The following is a 25,300-nucleotide window of genomic DNA, read 5'->3' on the forward strand; positions in this document are numbered from 1 at the left end:
AAGCTGCACTCCCTCTACGTGGAGTCTTGTAGTCCGAAAGACTTTCTGAAAAACTGATCTTGTTTCTGAAAAACTGAGAGTTTTTGACACTGTAATTGCGTACTGCAGTCCAGCATTGTATTAAAAAAAATGTTCACCGCCTACACAGTACTTGATTTAATTAAGTGAAAACAAGACAACTTGTTTTTATCAGTGAGTTTATGCGGAGTATCGTTGTGTGCAGACATCGTCTCCACACAAGACACTCAGTATCGTTGTGTGGGAACATCAGTCTGAAGAAGGGTCTCGACCCGAAACGTCACCCATTCCTTCTCTCCCGAGATGCTGCCTGACCCGCTGAGTTACTCCAGCATTTTGTGTCTACCTTATGTGGAGTAGGAATCATCTTAAAATTCATTCTCACCAACAACCAACAAGTTAGGGAAGCCAGACGCTGTTTAATATCGGTAATGTGACAGTTTAGGCTTTGGGGATACAGCGGGGAAACAGGGCCATTGGCTCACCGAGTCCGCGCCGACCAGCGATCACCCTGTGCACGAGCACTATCCCACACACTTGGGACGATGTACCAGTTTACCGAAGCCAATTCACCGACAATCCTGTATGTATTTGGAGTGTGAGAGGAAACCGGAGCACCCCAGAACAAATCCACGCGGTCACACGCAGAACGTTCAAACTCCATACAGACAGCACCCATAGTAAAGATCGAACCCGGGCCTCTGGCGCTGTAAGGCAGCAACTCTACCGCTGCGCCACTGAACCGCTCTGGTTGATGTGTGCACCGCAGTTTACCATGAACTGGTGTCAGTTAAATGACCAGACTTGGTCTATAGATGTTAGCGGGGAATTTGGAGCCTGGAGCCTAGAACTGCATAGAACCTAGAACTGCGCAGGACAGGCCCTTCGGCCCACAATGTCCATGCTGAACACGATGCCAAGATAAACTACTCTCGTGTGAGTGCCACTGTTGTGCTTGGTCACCCCTTCAGCACTCCATCCTGACCTTCACACCGTCCTTGTGTCCTTATTCAATAGCTGGGGTCCTGTTGGCTAGCGATAGAGAGCTACAGTGGTAGGCGATTCTCCTTTCTCCCACTCGGGGAAGCTGGTCGCAGCCTTGCTGCTACTCATTTGTGAAGTGTTTGGAAACATGTTTGAAGGGCACTCTATAAATCCACTCGCTGATTGCAAAGCTCTCGTTGAGATTTTGAAACCTTCAGAATCTTTAGAAGCTTGGTGCCATGTCTTTGCTGCAGTGTTTACAGTGACAAATAGTGGAGCAGTTCTCTCTAATTGAAATTCAAGCTTTTATTGATGGGGACTTGATATGATGGCTCGTGCACTGGGCTGTGCTCTGCACAATGTAGCAGATGCTGCGAAAATAGGCCTGGGCCATTGTACCTGCACTTCACTGAGATAATAGTTATTTCCACAACAAATGACGGCACTGTACGCACCAATGAGTTCGAGTCATAGAGTGATTCAGCGTGGAAACAGGCCCTTCCACCCAACTTACCCAAACCTACCAACATGTCCCATCTACACTAGTCCCGCCTGCCTGCATTTGGCCCATATCCCCCTAAACCTGTCCTGTCCATGTACCTGTCTAACTGTTTCTTAAGCGTTGCGATAGTTCCTGCCTCAACGACCTCCTCTGGCAGACACACAATGCTGGAGTAACTCAGCGGGACAGGCAGCATCTCGGGTGGGAAGGAATGGGTGGCGTTTCGGGTCAAGACCCTTCTTCAGACCATTCTGAAGAAGGGTCTCGACCCGAAACGCCACCCATTCCTTGAGTCTGAAGAAGGGTCTTGACCCGAAATGCCACCTAATTCCTTGAGTCTGAAGAAGAGTCTCGATCCGAAACGTCACCCGTTCCTTCTCTCCCGAGATGCTGCCTGACCCGCTGAGTTACTCCAGCATTGTGTGCCTCCCTTCGATATTAACCAGCATCTGCAGTTTTTTTCCTACCTCCTCTGGCAGCTTGTTCCAGACACCCACCACCCTTTGTGTGAAAAAGTTGCCCCTCAGATTCCTATTAAACTTTCCCCTTTCACCTTGTATCTATGCCCTCTGGTTCTCGATTCCCCTACGCTGGGCACGCGACTCTGTGTCTACATCGCTGTAATGTTGAGCGGCTTAGAGTGATGTGCGAGACCAGAGGTGAAGATATTAGGCCAAGGAGATGTACAGTCGAGGTGTATTTTGTCCCTAAGTTTGCGACCATCAGCTACACATTGACCCTGATTGCTCACGTGTTCCCTTCCAGCCACATTGTGCTGATGCTGGCGGATGACATGGCCTGCAACCCGAGGAACCCCAAGCCTGCCACCATCTTCAGCCACAGGAACATGGAGCTGAACGTGTATGGAGACAGTGTGGAGGTGGACTACCGAGGCTATGAGGTCAGGGAGCTCATTGTATCGCGACGCTGTGCATGGCGCGGTTTACTTTAAGGACGGCACGGTGACACAGCGGTAGAGTTATTTCCTTCCAGCGCCAGCGATCCAGGTTCGATCCTGACAACGGGTACTGTCCGCACGGTGTTTGTACGTTCTCCCCGTGACAACGTGGGCTTTCTATGGGAGCTCCGGTTTCCTCCCACACTCCAACAACGTACAGGTTTGTAGGCTAATTGGCTTCGGAAAAAATTGTAAATTGTCCCGAGTGTGTGTAGGATATGTCAATGTGCGGGGATGGCTGGTCTGCCCGGATTCGTTGGGCCGAAGGGCCTGTTTCCGCGCTGTATCACTAAACTAAAGATACAGCATGGAAACAGAACAGCACCCGTATTCCGGATCGCATGAGGAAGGAAATGTCCAGACTCCAGTTTTGGCTTTCCACAGATCGCTGCCTGTAATTCACCTTAAGTAGGGGATTGAGAGAGGACAATCAGTAACTGCATCACAGCACGGTTTGGGAACAGCCCCGTCCAAGGCTGCGAGAAATTGCAGCGAATTGTGGACGCAGCCCAGACCATCACACAAACCAACCTCCCTTCCTTTGACTCCATTTATACCTGCCACAACCAGACAGCGGTGCTGAACTACCTTTGATCGCACCTCACTGCCTTTACCTCGCACTAAACGATATTCCCTTATCATGTATCTGTACACTGCGAATGGCTCGATTGTAATCGTGTATTGTCTTTCTGCTGGCTGGTTAGCAAGCAACAAAAGCTTTTCACTGTATCTGGGCGGCACGGTGGCGCAGCGGTAGAGTTGCTGCCTTACAGCGAATGCAGCGCTGGAGATTTGGGTTCGATCCCAACTATTAGAGCTGTCTGTATGGAGTTTGTACGTTCTCCGCGTGACCTGCGTGGGTTTTCTCCGAGACCTTCGGTTTCCTCCCACACTCCAGAGACGTACAGGTTTGCAGATTAATTGGCTTGGTAAATGTAAAACGTTGTCCCTAGTGGGCATAGGGTCGTGTGTTAATGTGCGGGGATCGCTGGTCGGCGCGGACCCGGTGGGCCGAAAGGGCCTGTTTCCACGTTGTATCTCTAAACTAAACTAAACTAAACTAAACTGGACACTGAACTGAACTGAACTGACTGCGGCGGCCGCCATGTCCCGTGAACTACACTGAGTCAAAGCGCAGGACACGACTCCTGGTGATGTGGGTTAAAGGCTGGCTGTTGATGTGGACACTGTGGAGAATGAATGCTGGCATCTAATGATTTGTGCTTTGTTCTCAGGTCACTGTTGAAAACTTCCTGCGGGTGTTAACGGGCCGCTTACCTCCCAGCACTACCCGGTCCAAGCGGCTGCTGTCTGACGACAGAAGTAACATCCTCATCTACATGACCGGTATGTATGAAGGCGGAGGTGGCGGTGGCAGCGTAGAAACGCCCGGTGCTTTCAAAGTTGAGAAGAATAAGGGCCAAATGGAATTTAGAAGGATGAGGGGGGATCTTATCGAAGTGTATAAGATTATTAAGGGGTTGGACACGTTAGAGGCAGGAAACATGTTCCCAATGTTGGGGGAGTCCAGAACAAGGGGCCACAGTTTAAGAATAAGGGGTAGGCCATTTACAACGGAGATGAGGAAAAACTTTTTCAGTCAGAGAGTTGTGAATCTGTGGAATTCTCTGCCTCAAAAGGCAGTGGAGGCCAATTTTCAGAATGCATTCAAGAGAGAGATATTAAGGATAGCGGAGTCAGGGGGTATGGGGAGAAGGCAGGAACGGGGTACTGATTGAGAATGATCAACCATGATCACATTGAATGGCGGTGCTGGCTCGAAGGGCCGAATGGCCTACTCCTGCACCTATTGTCTATAAATGCGGGGAATTGGGCGGCGCGGTGGCGCGGCGGTATAGTTGCTGCCTTACTGCGCAGGAAACCCGGGTTCGATCCTGACTGCGGGTGCTGTCTGTACGGAGTTGGTACGTTCTTCCCATGACCTGCGTGGGTTTTCTCCAAGGTCTTCGGTTTCCTCCCACACTCCAAAGACGTGCAGGTTTGTAGGTGAATTGGCTTCGGTAAAAATTGTAAATTGTCCCTACGTGTGTGTGTGTAGGAAAGTGTTAGTGTACGGGGTGATCGTTGGTCAGTGTGGACTCTGTGGGCCGAATGGCCTATTTCCGCGCTGCATCTCAAAACTAAACTTAGATGGAGAAATTTAATTAGTTATTAGTGCGGGTGTCAGGCGTTATGGGTAGGCCTGAGAACGGGGTTGAGAGGGAAAGTCAGATCAGCCATGATTGAATGGCGGAGTAGACTCGATGGGCCGAAGGGACTAATTCTGCTCCTGGGACGTATAATCTTGTGAGGGCTTTTTTTCACGCGCCATTTTTATTTTATTTGAAGGTCATGGTGGCAATGGATTCCTAAAGTTCCAGGACTCTGAGGAGATTACGAATGTGGAACTTGGAGATGCGTTTGAGCAGATGTGGCAGAAGAGAAGGTAAAAGACTGGGAGGGCTGTTCGATGCACCAGACGCTGCAGCCTGGACTGGCAAAGGAGGGGCAACTCTGCCGCCTGGCACGCCGACGCTGCAGCCTGGACTGGCGAATTCAGGGGCAACTTTGCCGCCTGGCCCCCCCCCCCCCACCACCAGAGGACAATGCACTCACAGGCTATGTTGGCAGGCTGCCTGTGATTTGTCTGCTACACACAGAGGATGACTGTAATTATAGTCTTAGAGTCATTACAGTGTGGAAACAGGCCCTTCGGCCCAACATCCCCATGCTGACCAACATACCCCATTTACACTAATCCCACCTGCCTACGTTTTGCCTATTCCCAGTAAAAAATCTATGTACCTGTCCAAATGTTTCTTAAATGCTGTGATAGCACCTGCCTCAACTTCCTCCTCCGGCAGCTCGTTCCCTATACGTTTTGCATATAAAAAAGTTACCCCTCGGGTTCCTATTAAATCTTTCCCCCCCCCACCCCCTCACTTTGAATAATTTGCAGAGACCGTCGCTGGAAATGCAGGAGCAGATTTTCTCAGACTTGCTAAACCAGACATTGTTCACCGCCCAGAGTGCGGAGATACTGAGGTGTTGGAAGTTCCTGTTTCCTCCCACATACCAAAGACGTGCAGGTTTGTAGGTTAATTGGCTTCTGTAAATTGGCCCCAGCGTGTAGTATAGAACTAGAGTACGGTTGATTGCTGGCCGGCGCGGACTCAGTGGGCCGAAGGACCTGTTTCCAAGCTGTATCTCTGAACTAAACTAAACTGAACAGTCAAGGCTCATGGGTAGATGTGGAAAGCCCCACAGATCTGCTGCCATTTGTTGGAGGTGGCTACACGTGACCACGGTGGCACAACAGTAGAGTTGCTGCCTTACAGCGCCGGAGACCCGGGTTCCATCCTGACTGCGCGCGCTGCCTGTGTGCAGTTTGTACCTCCTCCCCTTGGAGTTTATCCAGGTGTTCCGTATTTCTCCCACACTCCAAAGACGCTCGTTAAATTTGTAAATTGTCATTTTTATCATTTAGAGATACAGCGCGGAAACAGGCCCTTCGGCCCACCGAGTCCGCGCCGCCCAGCGATCCCCGCACACTAACACTATCCTACACCCACTAGGGACAATTTTTACATTTACCCAGTCAATTAACCTACAAACCTGCACGTCTTTGGAGTGTGGGAGGAAACCGAAGATCTCGGAGAAAACCCACGCAGGTCACGGGGAGAACGTACAAACTCCGTACAGACGGCGCCCGTAGTCAGGGTCGAACCTGAGTCTCCGGCGCTGCATTCGCTGTAAGGCAGCAACTCTACCGCTGCGCCACCGTGCGACCCTCGTGTGTAGGGATACCCTAACCCTAACGCGTGTAGGGATAGTGCTAGCGTACGGGGTGATCGCTGGTCGGCCTGGGCCCAAGGGCCTGTTTCCTCGCTGGTATCTTTAGTCTAAAGTGTCTTACATCGTAACTGTGAACACGCGGCTTGCGAAGTTGTAAAGTGCCCTGGGAGGTCCCAAGGTCACGGCGGGTGCTTAAAACGCAAGCTCCTTCATCGCTGGAAAAGCTGCCAGCTGTTCCCTTTCCTGCCTCACTGGTCCAGGAGCTCGGGGAAGCGGCGGAAGCTTGTTTGGTGTGCGGATAGGCTTTGCGGCGGGACTGATGAATGCTTGTTCCACTAGGTACCACGAGCTGCTGTTCATCATTGACACTTGCCAGGGGGCCTCCATGTATGAAAGATTCTACTCTCCGAATATTATGGCTCTGGCCAGCAGCCAGGTTGGGGAGGACTCCTTGTCGGTGAGTTTGCGGCTCAGTTAAATCCATGATTGATGACGACGAGCATACAAATAGGGAATTAAAAAAATTCACGCGGAAAGCATCTGAGGAGAGAAACGGCAAAAGCTTCTGTTCCTTGCCATGGCAGCATCCTACGGCACAGATGGAGGCCATTTGCGCCATTCTGCCTGTGTTAGCAGTTGTAGGAAAGTAGCTGTTCCTTAACCTGATGGTGTGGGCCAATAGACCATAGACAATAGGTGCAGGAGGAGGCCATTCGGCCCTTCGAGCCAGCATCACCACTCAATGTGATCATGGCTGATCATTCTCAATCAGTACCCCGTTCCCGCCTTCTCCCCATACCCCCTGACTCCGCTATCCTTAAGAGCTCTATCTAGCTCTCTCTTGAATGCATTCAGAGAATTGGCCTCCACTGCCTTCTGAGGCAGAGAATTCCACTGGTTCACAACTTTCTGACGGAAAAAGTTTTTCCTCATCTCAGTTCTAAATGGCCTACCCCTTATTCTTATACTGTGGCCCCTTGTTCTGGACTCCCCCAACATTGGGAACATGTTTCCTGCCTCTAACGTGTCCAACCCCTTAATAATCTTATACGTTTCGATAAGATCTCCTCTCATCCTTCTAAATTCCAGTGTATACAAGCCTAGTCGCTCCAGTCTTTCAACATACGACAGTCCCGCCATTCTGGAATTAACCTAGTAAACCTATGCTGCACGCCCTCAATAGCAATCCTTCCTCAAATTTGGAGACCAAAACTGCACACAGTACTCCAGGTGCGGTCTCACTAGGGCCTGGTACAACTGTAGAAGGACCTCTTTGCTCCTATACTCAACTCCTCTTGTTATGATGGCCAACATTCCATTGGCTTTCTTCACTGCCTGCTGTACCTGCATGCTTCCTTTCAGTGACTGATGCACTAGGACACCCAGATCTCGTTGTACGTCCCCTTTTCCTAACTTAACACCATTCAGATAATACTCTGCTTTCCTGTTCTTACCACCAAAGTGGATAACCTCACACTTATCCACATTAAACTGCATCTGCCATGCATCCATCCGCCCACTCACACAACCTGTCCAAGTCACCCTGCAACCTCATAGCATCTTCCTCACAGTTCACACTACCACCCAGCTTTGTATCATCTGCAAATTTGCTAATGGTACTTTTAATCCCTTCAACCATGTGGGAGGAAACCGGAACACCCAGAGAAGACCCACGCAGTCATAGAGAGGACGTACAAACTCCGTTCAGACAGCCCCCTCGGTCAGGATTGCACTGGGGTGTCTGGCGCTGTGAGGCAGCGACTCCACCATTGCGCCACCGTATTTGGCATTTACCTCCGACATGCCACTGATAGGAAATGTACAAATGCACCTTGAGCAGTTTAAAAATCACGGTGTCATTTCCAAAGTGAAAGCTACACATGGTCGACATTTATCGTTGCCAGCACGCAGTTTTACTCGTGGAGAAACAAACGTTTTTTTGCAGTTGAACTTTCACGATGTTTTTGTTTGTTATTGGTTGAGACCAAAATAATATTGAAGCACTGAATGCAGGTGAGAGGGGTAACATCCGAAGATAGACGCAAAGTGCCGGAGTAACTCAGCGGGTCAGGCGGCATCTCTGGAGAGAAAGGATGGGTGATCTTTCCTGTTGGGACCCTTCCTCCGACTGAAAGTAGAGGGGAGGGAACTGGAGGTAGGAAAAGGACAGAACAAGGCAGGGCCGGCAACAGATGACCGAGGAAGGGTGGAGCCCACAATGGCCCATTGTTGGCTGGGGAAGAGGGGATAACGAAGGGATACAAGGCCGCAGACAGTGGGACGGGTGGGATGCCTAGGATGTAGGAGAGGAGTGGAGAGAGGGAACGCAGAATTTGGCTTCAAGGTGACGTGGTTTCAGTGATATAATGAAATCCGATCTGCAAGGATGTCAAGTAAAAAGCTCGGATGGTTCACATCACTCTGTCAGATCATAAATATTAAAAGTATGGGGGTTAAAATGGCAGGAGAGTAATATTGTTTCTAGCTTACTTCAGCTGTTGTGATCAGATGAGAATGGTAAGTTCATCAGGTACATTCAGTGGTCAGCAGTTTGCAGTGAGTCCGTGTTCTTTGTTGATTATTAATTCATAGACTTTTGCACTGTTGGAGAACCCATTGCTTTTAGCCATAGATTATGATATGTAGTGTTAACTAGAGTCAAGTAGAGAGCAGTCCTGAACTTTTATCTACCTCATTGGAGACCCTCGGACTATCTTTGATTGGACTTGACTGGCTTTATCTTGCACTAAACCTTATTCCCTTATCATATCTCTGTACACTGCAAATGGCTCGATTGTAATCGTGTATTGTCTTTCTGCTGACCGGTTAGCACGCAACAAAAGCTTTTCACTATGCCTCGGTACAAGTGGTAATAAACTAAACTATTGTTTTCTCTACTTTTCAAATAGCACCAGCCTGATCTGGCTATTGGAGTCCATCTGATGGACAGGTACACATACTATCTCCTTGAGTTTTTGGAAGATATTCACCCAGCCAGCCAGAATAGCATGATCGACTTGGTAAGTGGCCGTAATGTTGGGAGACTTGGTTGGGTTTTACCTTTTGAAGATATTGTTCATTGCAGATATAGTCGATTGTACATTTGCTGCCTGGCCCACTGGGCACTTGGTACCTTTTCCTGGCAAGGTAACGTCAGTATGAGGTGGCCGCGGGAATTGATTGTGGGCACCAGACCCATGCCAGTGAAAACCGGGGCATGGTCGTTCGGTGAGATTTTACTGCAATATGTGGTCCCTTTAACTCCATTCGGCAGTATTCACTGCGGCAGGTTATTTTAACAACTTAATGAGTTGACAGTATCGACGTTGGATTAAAGTTATTAACTGAAACTTGATTTAATTAGCTGATTTCAATCCCAGTCTTAATGAGGCTACAGACACGGTCATACATTTTATTAATCTCATGCTCAAATTGAGAGATGATGGAGCTGGGGAAATGGTTTGCATTCCATTTTATGGACGCAGTGTTACCTCAAGTGCGGGTCTGAAGCTGATGAACGATCCCGCCAATTTATCACAGAAACGTTTCGCAAGTTCACCCTCCTCTTGTTGCGTACCTGAGGTAGCCTTCTTGTGGTTTGTGAGGCGAGCAGTTTTATAAACCTCATAAGAGATGGATGGGGAAGGATCGTTTCAAATTTTGTGCCTCATGGTGTGGGTGTATGAAATAGATGGAAAGGACCTGCATTTTGTAGTTTAGACAATTGACAATAGTTGCAGGAGTAGGCCATTCAGCCCTTCGAGCCAGCACCGCCATTCAATGTGATCATGTCTGATCATTCTCAGAAAGCTTAGAAATACGGCATTAAAACAGGCCCTTCGGCCCACCTAGTCTACACCGACCATCGATCACCCGTTCACACTAGTTCTATGCTATTCCACTTTTTGATGCGCTCCCTAGCCCAGCAAAGTCTGATTAAAGATAGTCCAAGGGTCTCCAATGAGGTAGATAGTAGCTCAGGACCGCTCTCTAGTTGTTGATAGGATGGTTCAGTTGCCTGATAAACATCTGGGAAGAAACTGTCCCTGAATCTGGAGGAATGTGTTTTCACACTTTAGTTTAGTTTAGAGGTACAGAGCAGAGACAGGCCCTTTGGCCTGCCGAGTCCACGTCAACCAGCGATCCCCGCACACTAACACTATCCTACACAACAGGGACCAATTTACAACTTTACAGAAGCCAATTAACCAACAAACCTGTATGTCCAGGTTGGGAGGAAACCAGATCACCTGAGGAAAACCCACGTGGTCATGGGAGATTGCACAAACTCCGTACAGACAGCACCCATCATCAGGATCGAACCTGGGTCTCTGGCGCTGTGAGGCAGCAGCGCCACCGTGCCGCCTGAGTGGTCAGGCCCAAAGCTCCTTGGTTGAATTGCTTGATGGATACAGCATGCCCCACCTCTGAACCTCTTGCCTGATGGGAGAGGGGAGAAGAGGGAGTGACCGGGGTGAGACTCGTCCTTGATTTTGCTGCTGGCTTTGCCGAGGCAGCGTGAAGTGTAAGTGGAGTCGGCTTGGCAATTTAGGACTGAGATGAGGAAAAACCTTTTCACCCAGAGAGTTGTGGAATTCTCTGCCACAGAAGGCAGTGAAGGCCAATTCACTGGATGTTTTCAAGAGGGAGTTAGATTTAGCTCTTAGGGCTGACGGATTCAAGGGATATGGGGAGAAAGCAGGAACGGGGTACTGATTTTAGATGATCAGCCATCATCTCCATAGACGGAGTTTGTACGTTCTCCCCGTGACCTGCGTGGGTTTTCTCCGAGATCTTTGGTTTCCTCCCACACTCCAAAGACGTGCGGATTTGTAGGTTAATTGACTGGGTAAATGTAAAAAAAAATTGTCCCTGGTGTGTGTAGCAGTGTGTTAATGTGCGGGGATCGCTGGTCGGTGCGGACTCGGTGGGCCGAAGGGCCTGTTTCTGCGCTGTATCTCTAAATCTATTTTTTTTAAAATAAAAAATGGTCGCATTGAATGGCGGTGCTGGCTCGAAGGGCCTAACGGCTTACTCCTACACCTATTTTTTTATGTATCTATGGAGTCAATGGAAGGGAGGTGGGTTTGTGTGGTGACCAGCGAAGCTATCAAGTGATTCATCACTAACCAAAAGAACATTTTGTGAACTGAGCGATATTCCAGGAAGCTGCCATGTTTATGGAGTAGTGGGTAAGGTTATTGCTTGAGCGTTGCGTAGTGACCACTTCCCCTCCTGCTGCCTCTCCATCAGCACCAAGCTGGGATTGTCTTGACAGAAGTGATGGGGTCTGAAAGAGATGATCTCATTCTCCCAGCAAGAAGTCCCAGCGAGCTCAGTCTCAGTCTGGCAACAGTCTTCCTAAAATGGCCAACATTTAAGTGAAAAAACAGTTGAGTTGAGTTGAGTTTATTGTCACGTGCACCGAGGTACAGTGAAAAGCTTTTATTGCGTGCTAACCAGCCAACAGAAAGACAATACATGTTTGCAATCAAGCTTGTACATATACCGTGTATACGTGTGGAATAACATGAATAACGTTTAGTGCACGGTAAACTCCGATCAATAATAGTCCGAGGGTCTCCAGTTGGGTAGATAGTAGTTCAGGACCTCTCTCTAGTTGGTAGGATGGTTCAGTTGCCTGATAACAGCTGGGAAGAAACTCAAGAGTCAAGAGTCAAATTTATTTGTCACATACACATACTCGATGTGCAGTGAAATGAAAGTGGCAATGCCTGCGGGTTGTGCACAAAAATAATTACAGTTACAGCATATAAATAAAGTTAATAAGTTACTAAACATAGCACAAAAAGTGTCGACAAAAATTTAGTCTCTGGGGTTATCAAAGTTGACAGTCCTGATGGCCTGTGGGAAGAAGCTCCGTCTCATCCTCTCCGTTTTCACAGCGTGACAGCGGAGGCGTTTGCCTGACCGTAGCTTCTGGAACAGTCCGTTACTGGGGTGGCAGGGGTCCCTCATGATCTTGCTTGCTCTGGATCTGCACCTCCTGATGTATAGGTCCTGCAGGGGGACGAGTGTAGTTCCCATGGTGCGTTCTGCCGAACGCACTACTCTCTGCAGGGCCATCCTGTCCTGGGCAGAGCTGTTCCCAAACCAGACTGTAATGTTGCCGGACAGGATGCTCTCTACAGCCCCAGAGTAGAAGCAATGAAGGATCCTCAGCGACACTCTGAATTTCCTCAGTTGTCTAAGGTGGTAAAGGCGCTGCTTAGCCTTACCCACCAGTGCGGCAATGTGCGTTGCCCACGTCAGATCCTCTGCGATGCGGACTCCCAAGTATTTGAAACTGCTCACCCTATCCACAATAGACCCATTTATCTCCAGTGGCGTGTACGTCCTTGGATGTTTAGCCCTTCTGAAGTCCACAATCAGCTCCTTTGTTTTAGTGACATTCAAGAGGAGGCTATTGTCCTGACACCAGAGTGCCAGATCAGCCACCTCCTCCCGGTAGGCCTTCTCATCGTTGTTGGAGATCCGGCCCACCACCACAGTGTCATCAGCAAACTTGATGATGGAGTTTGAGCTGAACCTGGCCCTACAGTCATGTGTGTACAGGGAGTACAGTAGGGGGCTAAGGACGCAGCCCTGGGGGGATCCTATGTTCAGGGTGAGGGAGCTAGATGTGTGTTCCCCCATCCTGACCACTTGGGGCCTGGCAGTGAGAAAGTCCAGGACCCAGGCACACAGAGGGGTGCTAAGCCCCAGTTCCAGCAGCTTCTCAACCAGTCTGCTGGGGACTATTGTGTTGAATGCTGAACTAAAGTCAATGAACAGCATCCTCACATAGCCCCCCTGGCTGTCCAGATGAGAGAGAGCGGTGTGTAGAACCTGGGAGACCGCATCATCCGTGGACCTGTTCGGACGGTATGCGAACTGTAGTGGGTCCATGTTGCGAGGAAGGAGGGCGCAGATGTGCTTCTTGACTAGCCTCTCCAAGCATTTCATGACAACCGAGGTGAGGGCCACCGGTCGGTAGTCATTTAAACACGCTGGAGAGGCATTCTTTGGCACCGGTACAATGATGGATCTTTTGAAGCATGCAGGGACCACGGACTTTGCCAAGGAGAGGTTGAATATTGTGGTGAGCACTGGAGCAAGCTGAGTAGCACAAGACTTTAGTACTCGCCCAGATATACCATCTGGGCCTCCAGCTTTCCTCGTGTTCACACGCGTCAGAGCCCACCTCACCTCATGCTCGGACACCGAGAATGTGTGCACATCCCCGGCGGTGGATCCCCCTCCAGCCTCGCTAGCCAGCGCCCCTTCGGTGCTGTTTTTAGACGGCGAGCTGGTGGTGTTACCCGTCTCAAACCGTGCGTAAAAAGAGTTCAGGTCATCAGCTAAGGAGGAGCCGGCACTTCCGGTTGAGGGGGTGCTGGACCTGTAGCTAGTTATAGTCCGTAGCCCCTGCCAAAGGCACCTGGTGTCCTGCTGCTCCATCTGTGACTCCATCTTGTCCCGGTACCTCTTTTTTGCATCCTTCACTGCCCTTCGCAGTCGGTAGGACTCTCCCTTGTAGTCGTCCATGTTGCCGGATGCCAGGCCGGAGTTGTAAGCAGCGGTGCGAGCATTCAAGGCCACGCGAATAGACCTGTCCACCCAGGGTTTTTGGTTAGGGAAGATACTGACCCTTACCGTGGGGATGATGGTATCGGCTATTGTGGCAATGAAGTCCGTAACCGCTTCCGCAAACTCATTTACGTCTCTGGAACTTGCTTGGAACATGTTCCAGTCGACTTCGCTCAGTGCATCTTGCAGCATGGCCTCTGAATGGTCAGCCCACCGCTTTACGTCCCTCGTCACTGTCGCTTCCCGTACTATCCGTTGTTTGTACTCCGGCAGCAGGAAAATGGCAGCGTGGTCAGATTTCCCAAAAGGAGGGAGAGATACGGCCTTGTAGCCTTTCCTGAACGGCGTGTAGCAGTGGTCCAAAGTTCTTTCCCCCCTGGTGACACACGTGATGTGTTGGTAGAAGTTGGGCATGACCTTTTTGAGATTTCCCCTATTGAAGTCTCCAGCCACCAGCACAGCCGCATCAGGGTTCTTGTTTTGGTGTTGACACAACACATCGTGTAGGGTGGACAGTGCCACGTCGGTGTCCGCATGCGGTGGGATATAGACGGCTGTGATGATCACCGAGCTGAACTCCCGGGTTAGGTAGAATGGTCGGCATAGGATAGTTAGATGTTCCAGGTCCGGCGAGCAGGAACGAGAAAGCGTCTTAATATTCCCAGGATTACACCAGTTATTATTGGTCAAGAAGCAGACTCCTCCGCCCTTGGATTTCCCAGATTCTTTCGTTCTGTCCGCCCGGAAAACAGTGAAGGACTCGGATGGGCAGATCACCTGGTCAGGCACCAGCGGGGTCAGCCATGTTTCAGTCAGACAAAGGATGTTACAGTTCTTTATGTCCCTCTGGAATCTGATCCTTGCCCTCAGGTCATCCAGCTTGTTCTCCAGGGACTGGACGTTGGCCAGAAGTATGCTGGGCAGAGGTGGACGTAAGGCTTGGGTTCTCAGCCTGTTCCGAACCCCCCCTCGCTTCCCTCGGTGTTTTTTCCGACTTTCCCACTGACCTGCGCTCCCACTGCTGCCGCCGCGGTGCGCTCCTTTGATGATCTCTATCGGTATATCGGTGAGTAGATTTCTGTTTAATAGTGCTCCTGTAGCGCTCGAGTTTAATTTTACGAGCGTTTCCCGGTCGTACATTGGTTAATGCTAAGTGCTAGCACACGCTAGAGCACTTAGGGATAATTTTAAAGTAAACATACCAGTTTAAAACGCACAGTTCCCGCAGAGCTACCACGACGGCGACTGGACTGGACCGCGCCATGAATCTGGGAACTGTCCCTGAATCTGGGAATATACAGTGAAGTCAAAACTATTGCTTGATGCCCTTAAGTACTATTAATGCCCAAGGCATTGAGGGACGATCTCTTTGGTGACATTTGGACTATTCTTGATCGGACTTTGCTGGCTTAACCTTGCACTAAATGTTATTTATTCCCTTATCATGTATCTCTACATTGTAAATGGATCGATTGTAATCATGTATTGTCTTTCTGCTGACTGGTTAGCACGCAACAAAACCTTTTCACTGTACCTCAAAAAGCTGGAGTAACTCAGCGGGTCAGGCAGCACCTCAGGAGAGAAGGAATGGGTGACGTTTCGGGTCGAGACCCTTCTTCAGACTGATGTCAGGGGAGGGGGTGGGACAAAGAAAGGATGTAGTTGGAGACAGGAAGACAGTCGGAGAACTGGGAAGGGGAGGGGAAGAGAGGGATAGGGGAGCTATCTAAAGTTAGAGAAGTCTTAGTTTACTCCAGCTTTTTGTGATACCTTCGATTTGTACCAGCATCTGCCGTTATTTTCCTACACATATTTCACTGTACCTTGGTACACGTGACAATAAACTAAACTGTGTGTGTGTGTTTGTGTTTGTTTGTGTGTGTGTGTGGTGTGTGTGGTGTTTGTGGTGTGAGTGTGTGTGTGTGGTTTGTGTGTGTGTGTGTGTGTGTGTGTGTGTGTGTTGTGTGTGAAAACTATTTATCTCCTATACCTGCACAGGAGGTAGTTGCTCTACTCAGAACTGTACCTCTAGCTGTTTTTGCCTGGGGTCTTGCAATGTTGGAGATGCAAGAAGGGTCAATAACTGATTTCTATGGCAGGATGAACTGAATGGTTCAGTCTGAAGATGGCCCTCCATCCAAAACCCCATCTGTTCATTCCCTCAACATACAGGGCGGCACGGTAGCGCAGCGGTAGAGTTGCTGCTTTACAGCGAATGCAGCGCCGGAGACTCAGGTTCGATCCTGACTACGGGTGCTGCACTGTAAGGAGTTTGTACGTTCTCCCCGTGACCTGCGTGGGTTTTCTCCGAGATCTTCGGTTTCCTCCCACACTCCAAAGACGTACAGGTATGTAGGTTAATTGGCTGGGTAAATGTAAAAATTGTCCCTAGTGGGTGTAGGATAGTGTTAATGTGCGGGGATCGCTGGGCGGCACGGACTTGGAGGGCCGAAAAGGCCTGTTTCCGGCTGTATATATATGATATGATATGATATGCTGCCTGACCCGCTGAGTTCCTCTAGCAACTTATATTTTGCTCAAGATTGCAGCATCTGCGGTTTCTTCTGTCTCTAGCTGGGCACTGCTTTTGCACTCCAAAAGGCATGAATCTGCCAATGTAAAAGCATGTTCTTTACTATCCCCTTCCATTTCCTTTCCATTTTGTGCCACTACAACGAAGCCACATTTCTGGTTATAAGGAACTAGACCAAGTGGACCCGTTGGGCCCAATCCTTTCCAGCACTGGTGCAGCACCCTCTCCTCCCCCCTTCCCCCCCTCTCATCCCTCCCCCTCCACCCCCACCCCTCCCCCCATCTCATTCCCCTCCCCCCCCCCTCCATCCCCCTCAACCCCCCCCTTATCCTCCCTCCTCCCCCTCTCTCCCTCCCCCACCTCTCTCTCTCCCCCCTCCCTCCCTATTGTGAATAACTTTAAAAATATAACACCGATTTCAATGAAACTTCTTCCTTTAGCACCAAAGGGATGACGGTGAGTAAGGTGGGCCTAAAATTGTCGCGCTATCGTGTGCCGTCTTGGCTGTAGTTCAGGAACAAACCAACAAACAAACAAATTAGAGTTTTAGTATATAGATACCACGGGTTCTCACTAATTCTGGTCGACAGTTTACTGAGAGGAAGCAAAATGATCAACATTTAACTTTGTTTTCACGCCAATTTTCGACGCAAGAGGCATTTTGGTTCTGCCAGAGGGCACGTTTGATGACTGATATTTCAGCTCGTGAACGCCAAATGTTTTAGTTTAGTTTAGAGCTACAGCACAAAAACAGGCCCTTCTGCCCACTGAGTCCGTACCAACCAGCGATCCCCGCGCACCAACACTACCCTACACACATTAGGGACACAAAAAGCTGGAGCAACTCAGCGGGACAGGCAACAGCTCCGGAGAGAAGGAATGGGTGACGTTTCAGGTCGAGACCCATCTTCAGTCTGAGGAAGGGTCTCAAACTGAAACGTCACCCACTTACAATTTTTACCAAGCCAATTAGCCCACACGTCTCTGGGGTGTGGGAGGAAACCGGAGCACCCGGAGAAAATCCACGCAAGTCATGTGGAGAACGTACAAACTCCGTACAGACAGCGCCCGTAGTCAGGATCGAACCCGGGTCTCTGGCGCTGTAAGGCAGCAACTCTACCGTGCCACCCCGAAGTCGTGCAATGTTGGAGTCACAGGATCAGTGAATAACTGATTTGCACAGAAGGATGAACTGACTGCCTTCACTCCACCGTGTGATCCCGTAATACTCTGATTTTTCTCTCGCCCTTGCTGGTTGACCTCTGTTTGTTCACCAAATAACCACTGTTGAGGCGTGGGGTTGCTCGGGGAGTTAGTTGATCTGGCTCAGCGGAGAAAGGGCTCCGTTTTGTCCTTGAGGCATGCATATGCTTCTTAGGCCCCTTCGGTCATGGGCTGGCCATGCCTATGCACACACACGTCAACTCGTGCCTCCAAAAGAACGATGACGGTCATTGTGTTTGCTTTCTACTTTGGATGAAAAGGAATGTGTGAGCAGTTGGAACAGAAGCCGTTCAATTCTCCTTTCATGTCAAAGTGTGTTACACTGGAATGAACCTTTCAAGGCAGGCACGGTTTTTGATATTTAACTGAATCAGAGATCAAAGTATCTTTTGAGGGTGGCAATGGTCCTTTTATTGATCAGTAAATTATACAAAAGTAGACCATTTGTTTTTTAAGAAGCTATTAAAAGTGCAATCATTTTGCATTTAAAAGTTTCAGAAGCTGATGAAACAAATAGCTTTCTGCAGTTGCCTACATAATTGTATCAGCCATTTGACAGATCACTGGGTCCTAGAAGGAGCAGTGGCTGATTAATTTCTACTTGTTTTGTGAAGGAATGTTGATTTGTGTTTTAATTAACCTCATTCTTCAAATAATGCCACGACATTCTTCACATTTAAAAGCTTTGGATCATTCCTCTCCTGCAATATGCACTGCCGTTGACAACTCGGTGTTTCAATTTCAGTTCATAGAAACATAGAAACAAGGTGCAGGAGGAGGCCATTCAGCCCTTCGAGCCAGCACCGCTACTCAATATGATCATGGCTAATCATCCAACTCAGTATCCCGTACCTGCCTTCTCTCCAGTTCAGTTTAGATTACAGTTGCGCGCTAACCAGTCAGTGGAAAGACAATGCACAAGTACAATCGGACCATTTGCGTACAGAAACATGATGAGGGAATGACGTTTAGTGCGAGGTAAAGTCTGATCAAAGAATGGGTGACGTTTTGGCTGGGTCTGAAGAAGGCATTCAACCCCAAAACGTCACCCATTCCTTCTCTCCAGAGATGCTGCCTGTCCCGCTGAGTTACTCCAGCTTTTTGTGTCTACGGTTTAAACCAGTATGTGCAGTTCTTTCCTACACAAGTCCGATCAAAGACAGTGTTCCAAGCAAGAGCCTGGATGTCTCCCTCAGGTCATCGTTTTAAACCCAGAACTGACTGACATTTAAGTACGATTTGCATTTAGGTTCCAGGTCAAGGTCAGTTTATTGTCACATGAACCAAGTAAGGTGCAGTGAAATTCAAATTAATATATAGCCATACTAAGAAAAAGCCACAAGACATACAACTACATAAAAGTTAACATAAGCATCCACCACAGCGGATTCCCCACGTTCCTCACTGTGATGGAAGGCAATAAAGTCCAATCCTCTTCCTCTTTATTCTCCCGCGGTCGGGGCAGTTGAACCATCCGCAGTCGGGGTGATTGTAGCTCCTGCAGCTGGCGGTCGAAGCCTCCGCGCCGGGGCGGTCGAAGCCTCCGTGTCGGGGCGGTCGAAGTTCCCGCGTCGGGGCGGTCGAAGCCTCCGTGTCGGGGCGATTAAAGCTCCCGCGTCGGGGCGGTGGAAGTTCCCGTGTCGGGGCGGTGGAAGTTCCCGTGTCGGGGCGGTCGAAGTTCCCGCGTCGCCTTCCCCCGTCGCCCTCGAGCGGATTGGCCCGTGTACCGACGTCCCTCTCCTGGCCCGGCCATCTTTGTGTTCCGGGTGGGCGCCCTCCTGCAGGCGGCCGGCCTTGGAGGTGCTGGAGGCAGTACCCCAGTTCATCACTCTCCAGCGGCTCCCTCCCGGTACCGCGGTGCGCGAGGCTTCGGGTCATCCTGCGGGCTTCTTTCCCTGCTGTTGCTGACCACTGAATGGACCTCCCATTAACTAAAGGTGTAGTCCCAATCTGCCAACGTACCTCGTCGCGGCCCTTGCACATTTTCTAACCTGCACTTTCTCTTCGGCTGTAACGCTGTAACACTATATTCTGCACTCTGTGTCCTTTCTCTTTTTGAATTACCATCTGTACTTGTGTATGGTATGATTTGCCTGGACAGCACGCAAAACAATTTTGTTTTACTGTATCTTGGTACATGTGGCAATACTCAACCAATATTAAGAGTCCAGATAAAAAGTTTTGATTCAACGTTGTCTGTCCATTTTCCTGAACGGATACTGCCTGACCCGCTGAATTACCCCAGCATTTTGTGTCTGTTTCCGTGCTGTATTGTAGAGGAGGATGGGGGTTTAAGAGTTAATGTATACGTGACAGCTTGCATGTTGCGCGTGGTGAGCCTGCTTTCCTTACTTAGAATTGCTAGCTAAAGAATAACAGGTTGTTTTAGACAATAGACAATATGTGCTGGAGGAGGCCATTCGGCCCTTCGAGCCAGCACCGCCATTCAATGTGATCATGGCTGATCATTCTCAATCAGTACCCCATTCCTGCCTTCTCCCCATACCCCCTGACTCCGCTATCCTTAAGAGTTCTATCTAGCTCTCTCTTGAATGCATTCAGAGAATTGGCCTCCACTGCCTTCTGAGGCAGAGAATTCCACAGATTTACAACTCTCTGACTGAAAACGTTTTTCCTCATCTCAGTTCTAAATGGCCTACCCCTTATTCTTAAACTGTGGCCCCTTGTTCTGGACTTATCGAAACGTATAAGATTATTAAGGGGTTGGACATGTTAGAGGCAGGAAACATGTTCCCAATATTGGGGGAGTATGGGGTGAAAGCAGGAATGGGGTATTGATTGAGAATGATCAGCCATGATCACATTGAATGGCGGTGCTGGCTCGAAGGGCCGAATGGCCTACTCCTGCACCTATTGTCTATTGTCTATTGTCTCCCAACCTTGGGAACATGTTTCCTGCCTCTAACGTGTCCAACCCCTTAATAATCTTATACGTTTCCATAAGATCTCCTCTCATCCTTCTAAATTCCAGTGTATACAAGCCTAGTCGCTCCAGTCTTTCAACATATGACAGTCCCACCATTCCGGAATTAACCTGGTAAACCTACGCTGCACGCCCTCAATAGCAAGAATATCCTTCCTCAAATTTGGAGACCAAAACTGCACACAGTACTCCAGGTGCGGTCTCACTAGGGCCCTGTACAACTGCAGCAGGACCTCTTTGCTCCTATACTCAACTCCTCTTGTCATGGAGGCCAACATTCCATTGGCTTTCTTCACTGCCTGCTGTACCTGCATGCTTCCTTTCAGTGACTGAAAGAAAGTGCAGTTTTGGAGAACTGCAGAGGGTGTTGTGACTAAAGGAGAGAGGCCCCGATACTAAGTAGTGCTGCAGAGAACAACAAGTCTGTTCTAGACAATAAGAACCGGTGCAGAAATGTGCTGACGGTGTGATTAGCTGGACCCGTGACTGCTCGTGTGTAAATATACAGCCGGCGCACAAAATAATGGAGTGGGACCACGAGGAGCCGGCAAGTAAGTGACCATACTGGCAGTGACTCTCCCACCCCCGCTAGCATAATAAAGTTGTGTCTTTACTGTCAGTGAGTGACGGTGTTTGTTGTTTCAGAGCGCGGGCGGGCATTAACAGTCTGTGCCGCTGGGACACTGTGACTATTGCCACTGATGTTGGGGCCAAGTGCGGGCTTTGTATCCTGTGGAAACTAGTGTTTTGTTGTTGTGTGTGCGTGATCCTTTCCTCCATAGTGACTGGCGGCTTCTGTTGTCTTCCAGTTCAAAGTCTGTCCCACGAGTCTGTGCGTTTCCACCCCGGGACACAGGACTGACCTGTTTCAAAGGAACCCCAGCGACGTTCTCATCACCGATTTCTTCGGCAGTGTACGCAAGGTGGAGGTGACGACCGACGTCATCCGTTTGACCCGCAATGACACGGAAAGTGAGCCAAGGTAGGTTGAGCGGGTTCTCCATCTGTGTGCTCCATCCAGGGACCTGACGGCCACTGCAGGTGAGGCAGAGGTTCACTTGCACCAGCTCCAACCTCATCTACTGCACCCGCTGTTCTTGGTGTGGACTCCTACCCAGCGAGACCAAAAGCTTTATAGAGTCATCGTGATACAGTGTGGAAACAGGCCCTTCGGCCCAACTTGCCCCACACCTGCCAACACGAGTCCCATCTGCCCGTGTTTTGTCCATATCCCTCCAAGCCGGTCCTATCCATGTACCTGTCTAACTGTTTCTTAAACGTTGGAATAGTCCCTGCCTCAACAAACTCTGGCAGCTTGTTCCGTACACCCACCGCCCTCAGAATTAAAGGACCTTCTTTTAGGAAGGAGATGAGGAGAATACTCGTTCGTCAAAAGCTGTTAAAACTGTGGAATTCTTTGCCACAGAAAGCTGTGGAGGCCAAGTCAGTGGATATTTTTAAGGCAGAGATAGATAGATTCTTGATTAATACAGGTTTCAGAGGTTATGGGGAAAAAGGCAGGGGAATGGGGTTATGAGGGAGAGATAGATCGGCCGTGATTGAATGGCGGAGTAGACTTGATGGGCTGAACGGCCTAATTCTACTCCTATTCCTTATGACCTTATGACCTTTTGTGTGAAAACGTTACCCCTCAGATTCCTATTAAATCTTTTCTCCTTCACATTAAACCTATCTTCTTTGGTCCTCGATTCGCCTATGGGCAAGAAGGCAAGTGTGTATCTACCCAATCTATTCCCCTCATGATTTTGTACACCTTTATAAGATCACCACTCATCCTCCTGCACTCCAAGGAATCGAGTCCCTCCTCAACCTCTCCCTGTAGCTCAGACCCCCAAGCCCTGGCAACATCCTCGTAAATCTTCTCTGTACCCTTTCCAGCTTGTCAACATCTTTCCTGTAACATAGTGGCCAGAACTGAACTCAATACTCTAAATGCGGCCTCACCAATGTCTTGTACAACTGCAACGTGACCTCCCAACTTCTATACTCAAGTTTTTGTTATAGGTGAAGTGTATTATCATGTGTACCGAGATACAGTGAAAAGCTTCTGCAGCGTGCTAACCAGTCAGTAGAGAGAATAAAAAGGTTGTGGTTTTTAATGAATGAATTTGATTTCCGTAAATGTTCGCACCAGCTGGGGAGCAAAGCCCTTGCTATGTTTTAGGGAGAATAGTTCTTCTTTCGTGTCCATCATCCATGTTTCAAATGTTACATCTTTGTCATCGTCCGTCCTGATAAGGGCGCAAGCTGCCGGCGACAATCAGTGGGAGCCGTCACTTGTACAATAGATGATGGTGGTAGCAGAATTAGCTCAGGACACTTCCAGTCTCCAGCCACTCGACCTGGACGCTTCTGCTACGGGGCCGGGAGAATAGTCGAAACCATCTAAACTCAACCATCTATATGGCCCACTGTATATATCAACATTGAATGAGTAACATGAGTGGTGGAATTCTCTGCCTCAGAAGGCAGTGGAGGCCAATTCTCTGAATGCATTCAAGAGAGAGCTAGATAGAGCTCTTAAGGATAGCGGAGTCAGGGGGCATGGGGAGAAGGCAGGAACGGGGTACTGATTGAGAATGATCAGCCATGATCACATTGAATGGCGGTGCTGGCTCGAAGGGCCGAATGGCCTCCTCCTGCACCTATTGTCTATTGTTTGAATAAGTTGGCATTTAATTAACAGAGCAATGTACCAAATTGAGGTTTCGGTAATCAATAGGAACCCAGAATTGAGCGCATCATTTGAGGGATTATGTTTATCTATCATTGATTTGGTTTAATTAATGTCCAAATCAGGAATCTGATGTTCGACCATATTTCTTAATGTGCATAGATGACAAATTCCTGTACTGACCCAACATATGCTACATACGCAGCCTGAAGGGGGGTCTCGACCCAAAACGTCTCCTATCCATGTTCTCCAGAGATGCTGCCTGATCTGCTGAGTCACTGCAGCACTCTGTGTCCTTTTGTGTCCTAACCGGCATCTGTACTTTCTACATACTACATACAGGTACTAGTTTAGTTTTTAGTTTAGTTTAGAGACACAGCATGGAAACAGGCCCTTCGGCCCACTGGGTCCGCGCCGGCCAGCAATCCCCGCACATTAATACTATCCTACGCACACACTAGGGACAATCTTTACATTTACCAAGCCAATTAACCTACATACCTATATGTCTGGAGTGTGGGAGGAAACCGAAGATCTCGGAGAAAACCCACGCATGTCTCGGGGAGAACGTACAAACTCCGCACAGACAGCGCCCGTAGTCGGGATCGAACCCGGGTCTCTGGCGCTGCATTCGCTGCAAGGCAGCAACTCTACTGCTGCGCCACCGTGCGGCCACTAATATACCCTCATTCAATCAAGAGCACATTGCAGAAGATATTGAATTAAATAGAATGAGTTTAGTTTGGAGATACAGTGAGGAAATAGGCCCCATGGCCCACCGAGTCCGCGCTGACCAACAATCACCCACACACGAGTTCTATCCTACACATTAGGGACAATTTACCTGCAGACTTTTGGAATGTTGCACGAAACCAGAGCACCTGGAGAAAACCCACAGGGGGAACGTACAAACTCCGTACACACAAGGCCCATAGTCAGGATCAAACTCGGCTCTCTGGTGCCGTGAGGCAGCAACTCTATTGCTGTGGTTTTGTAGGTTAATTTGGCAGCTGCAAATTGCCCCCAGTATGCAGGATGACATAGAACTAGTGTGAACGGGTGATCGATAGTTGGTACGGGCTTGGTGGGCCGTAGGGCCTGTTTTCGCACTGCATCTCTAAAACTAACACCATCCTGCAGTCTCATTTTTGGCCACAGAATCTCCTGAGAACTGAGATGAGGAAAAAAAAATTCAGTCAGAGAGTTGTGAATCTGTGGAATTCTCTGCCTCAGAAGGCAGTGGAGGCCAATTCTCTGAATGCATTCAAGAGAGAGCTAGATAGAGCTCTTAAGGATAGCGGAGTCAGGGGGTATGGGGAGAAGGCAGGAACGGGGTACTGATTGAGAATGATCAGCCATGATCACATCAAATGGCGGTGCTGGCTCGAAGGGCCGAATGGCCTCCTCCTGCGCCTATTGTCTATGGTCTGTCGGTTCCCCCAACGAATGAGTCTCTTCCGACTTTTGCTGGGTCTGCCTTCACCCACAGCCTCTGTGCCTGGATGGGTACTGTGGAGCCACAGTGCAGCCTGACAAGAGGAGATCAGCAGAGGTGCCATTGAAACAGGCGTTTGCTCTTGATTGTATTAGATGCAAGGAGGAACAGCAGCTCATTTTTCGCTTGGGCAGCTTACAACACAGTGGTATAACTCTTAATATCTCTAACTTCGAGTAACCCTTGCTTTCCCTCTCTCTCTCTCTCTGTCCCTCCCCCACCCTAGTTCTCCCGACTAGTTTCACTGTCCTGATTAATTTTACTGTTTGTGTGCCTTGTTGTCACCTTCCCCTCAGCCAACAATGAACCATTCCGCATTTGCTTGGTCATCGTCTGCTTTGATCTGTCCTTTCCACTCAAATTCACACTGTACCCTTCCACATCTCCAGTTTCCCTCTCCCCTGACTCTCGGTCTGTAGAAGGCCCTCAACCCGAAACGTCACCCATTCCTTCTCTCCAGAGATACTGCCTGACCCGCTGAGTTACTCCAGCATTTTGTGCCCATTTAAGATTGCAGGTACTGTTGGTTGGAGTTGCTTTTCCCCAGATTTCGAGGCTGTCG

The 25,300-nt window shown here is 49.2% G+C and overlaps 1 protein-coding gene across 3 annotated transcripts in view; it reads left to right on the forward strand.

The window, feature by feature from the left end:
* Positions 1-25,300, forward strand: part of pigk (phosphatidylinositol glycan anchor biosynthesis, class K) — a 128,731-nt gene that overhangs the window by 17,103 nt on the left and 86,328 nt on the right. For all 3 annotated transcript variants that reach the window (XM_078408167.1, XM_078408166.1, XM_078408169.1), the window contains exons 4-9: positions 2,270-2,405; positions 3,698-3,809; positions 4,812-4,908; positions 6,597-6,714; positions 9,167-9,277; positions 21,358-21,530. In XM_078408167.1, coding sequence (XP_078264293.1) covers positions 2,270-2,405; positions 3,698-3,809; positions 4,812-4,908; positions 6,597-6,714; positions 9,167-9,277; positions 21,358-21,530 — 747 coding nt within the window. The remainder of the gene's footprint in view (positions 1-2,269; positions 2,406-3,697; positions 3,810-4,811; positions 4,909-6,596; positions 6,715-9,166; positions 9,278-21,357; positions 21,531-25,300) is intronic.

This window comes from Rhinoraja longicauda, chromosome 11 (genome assembly GCF_053455715.1).
Source record: "Rhinoraja longicauda isolate Sanriku21f chromosome 11, sRhiLon1.1, whole genome shotgun sequence".
Taxonomy (NCBI): Eukaryota; Metazoa; Chordata; class Chondrichthyes; order Rajiformes; family Arhynchobatidae; genus Rhinoraja; species Rhinoraja longicauda.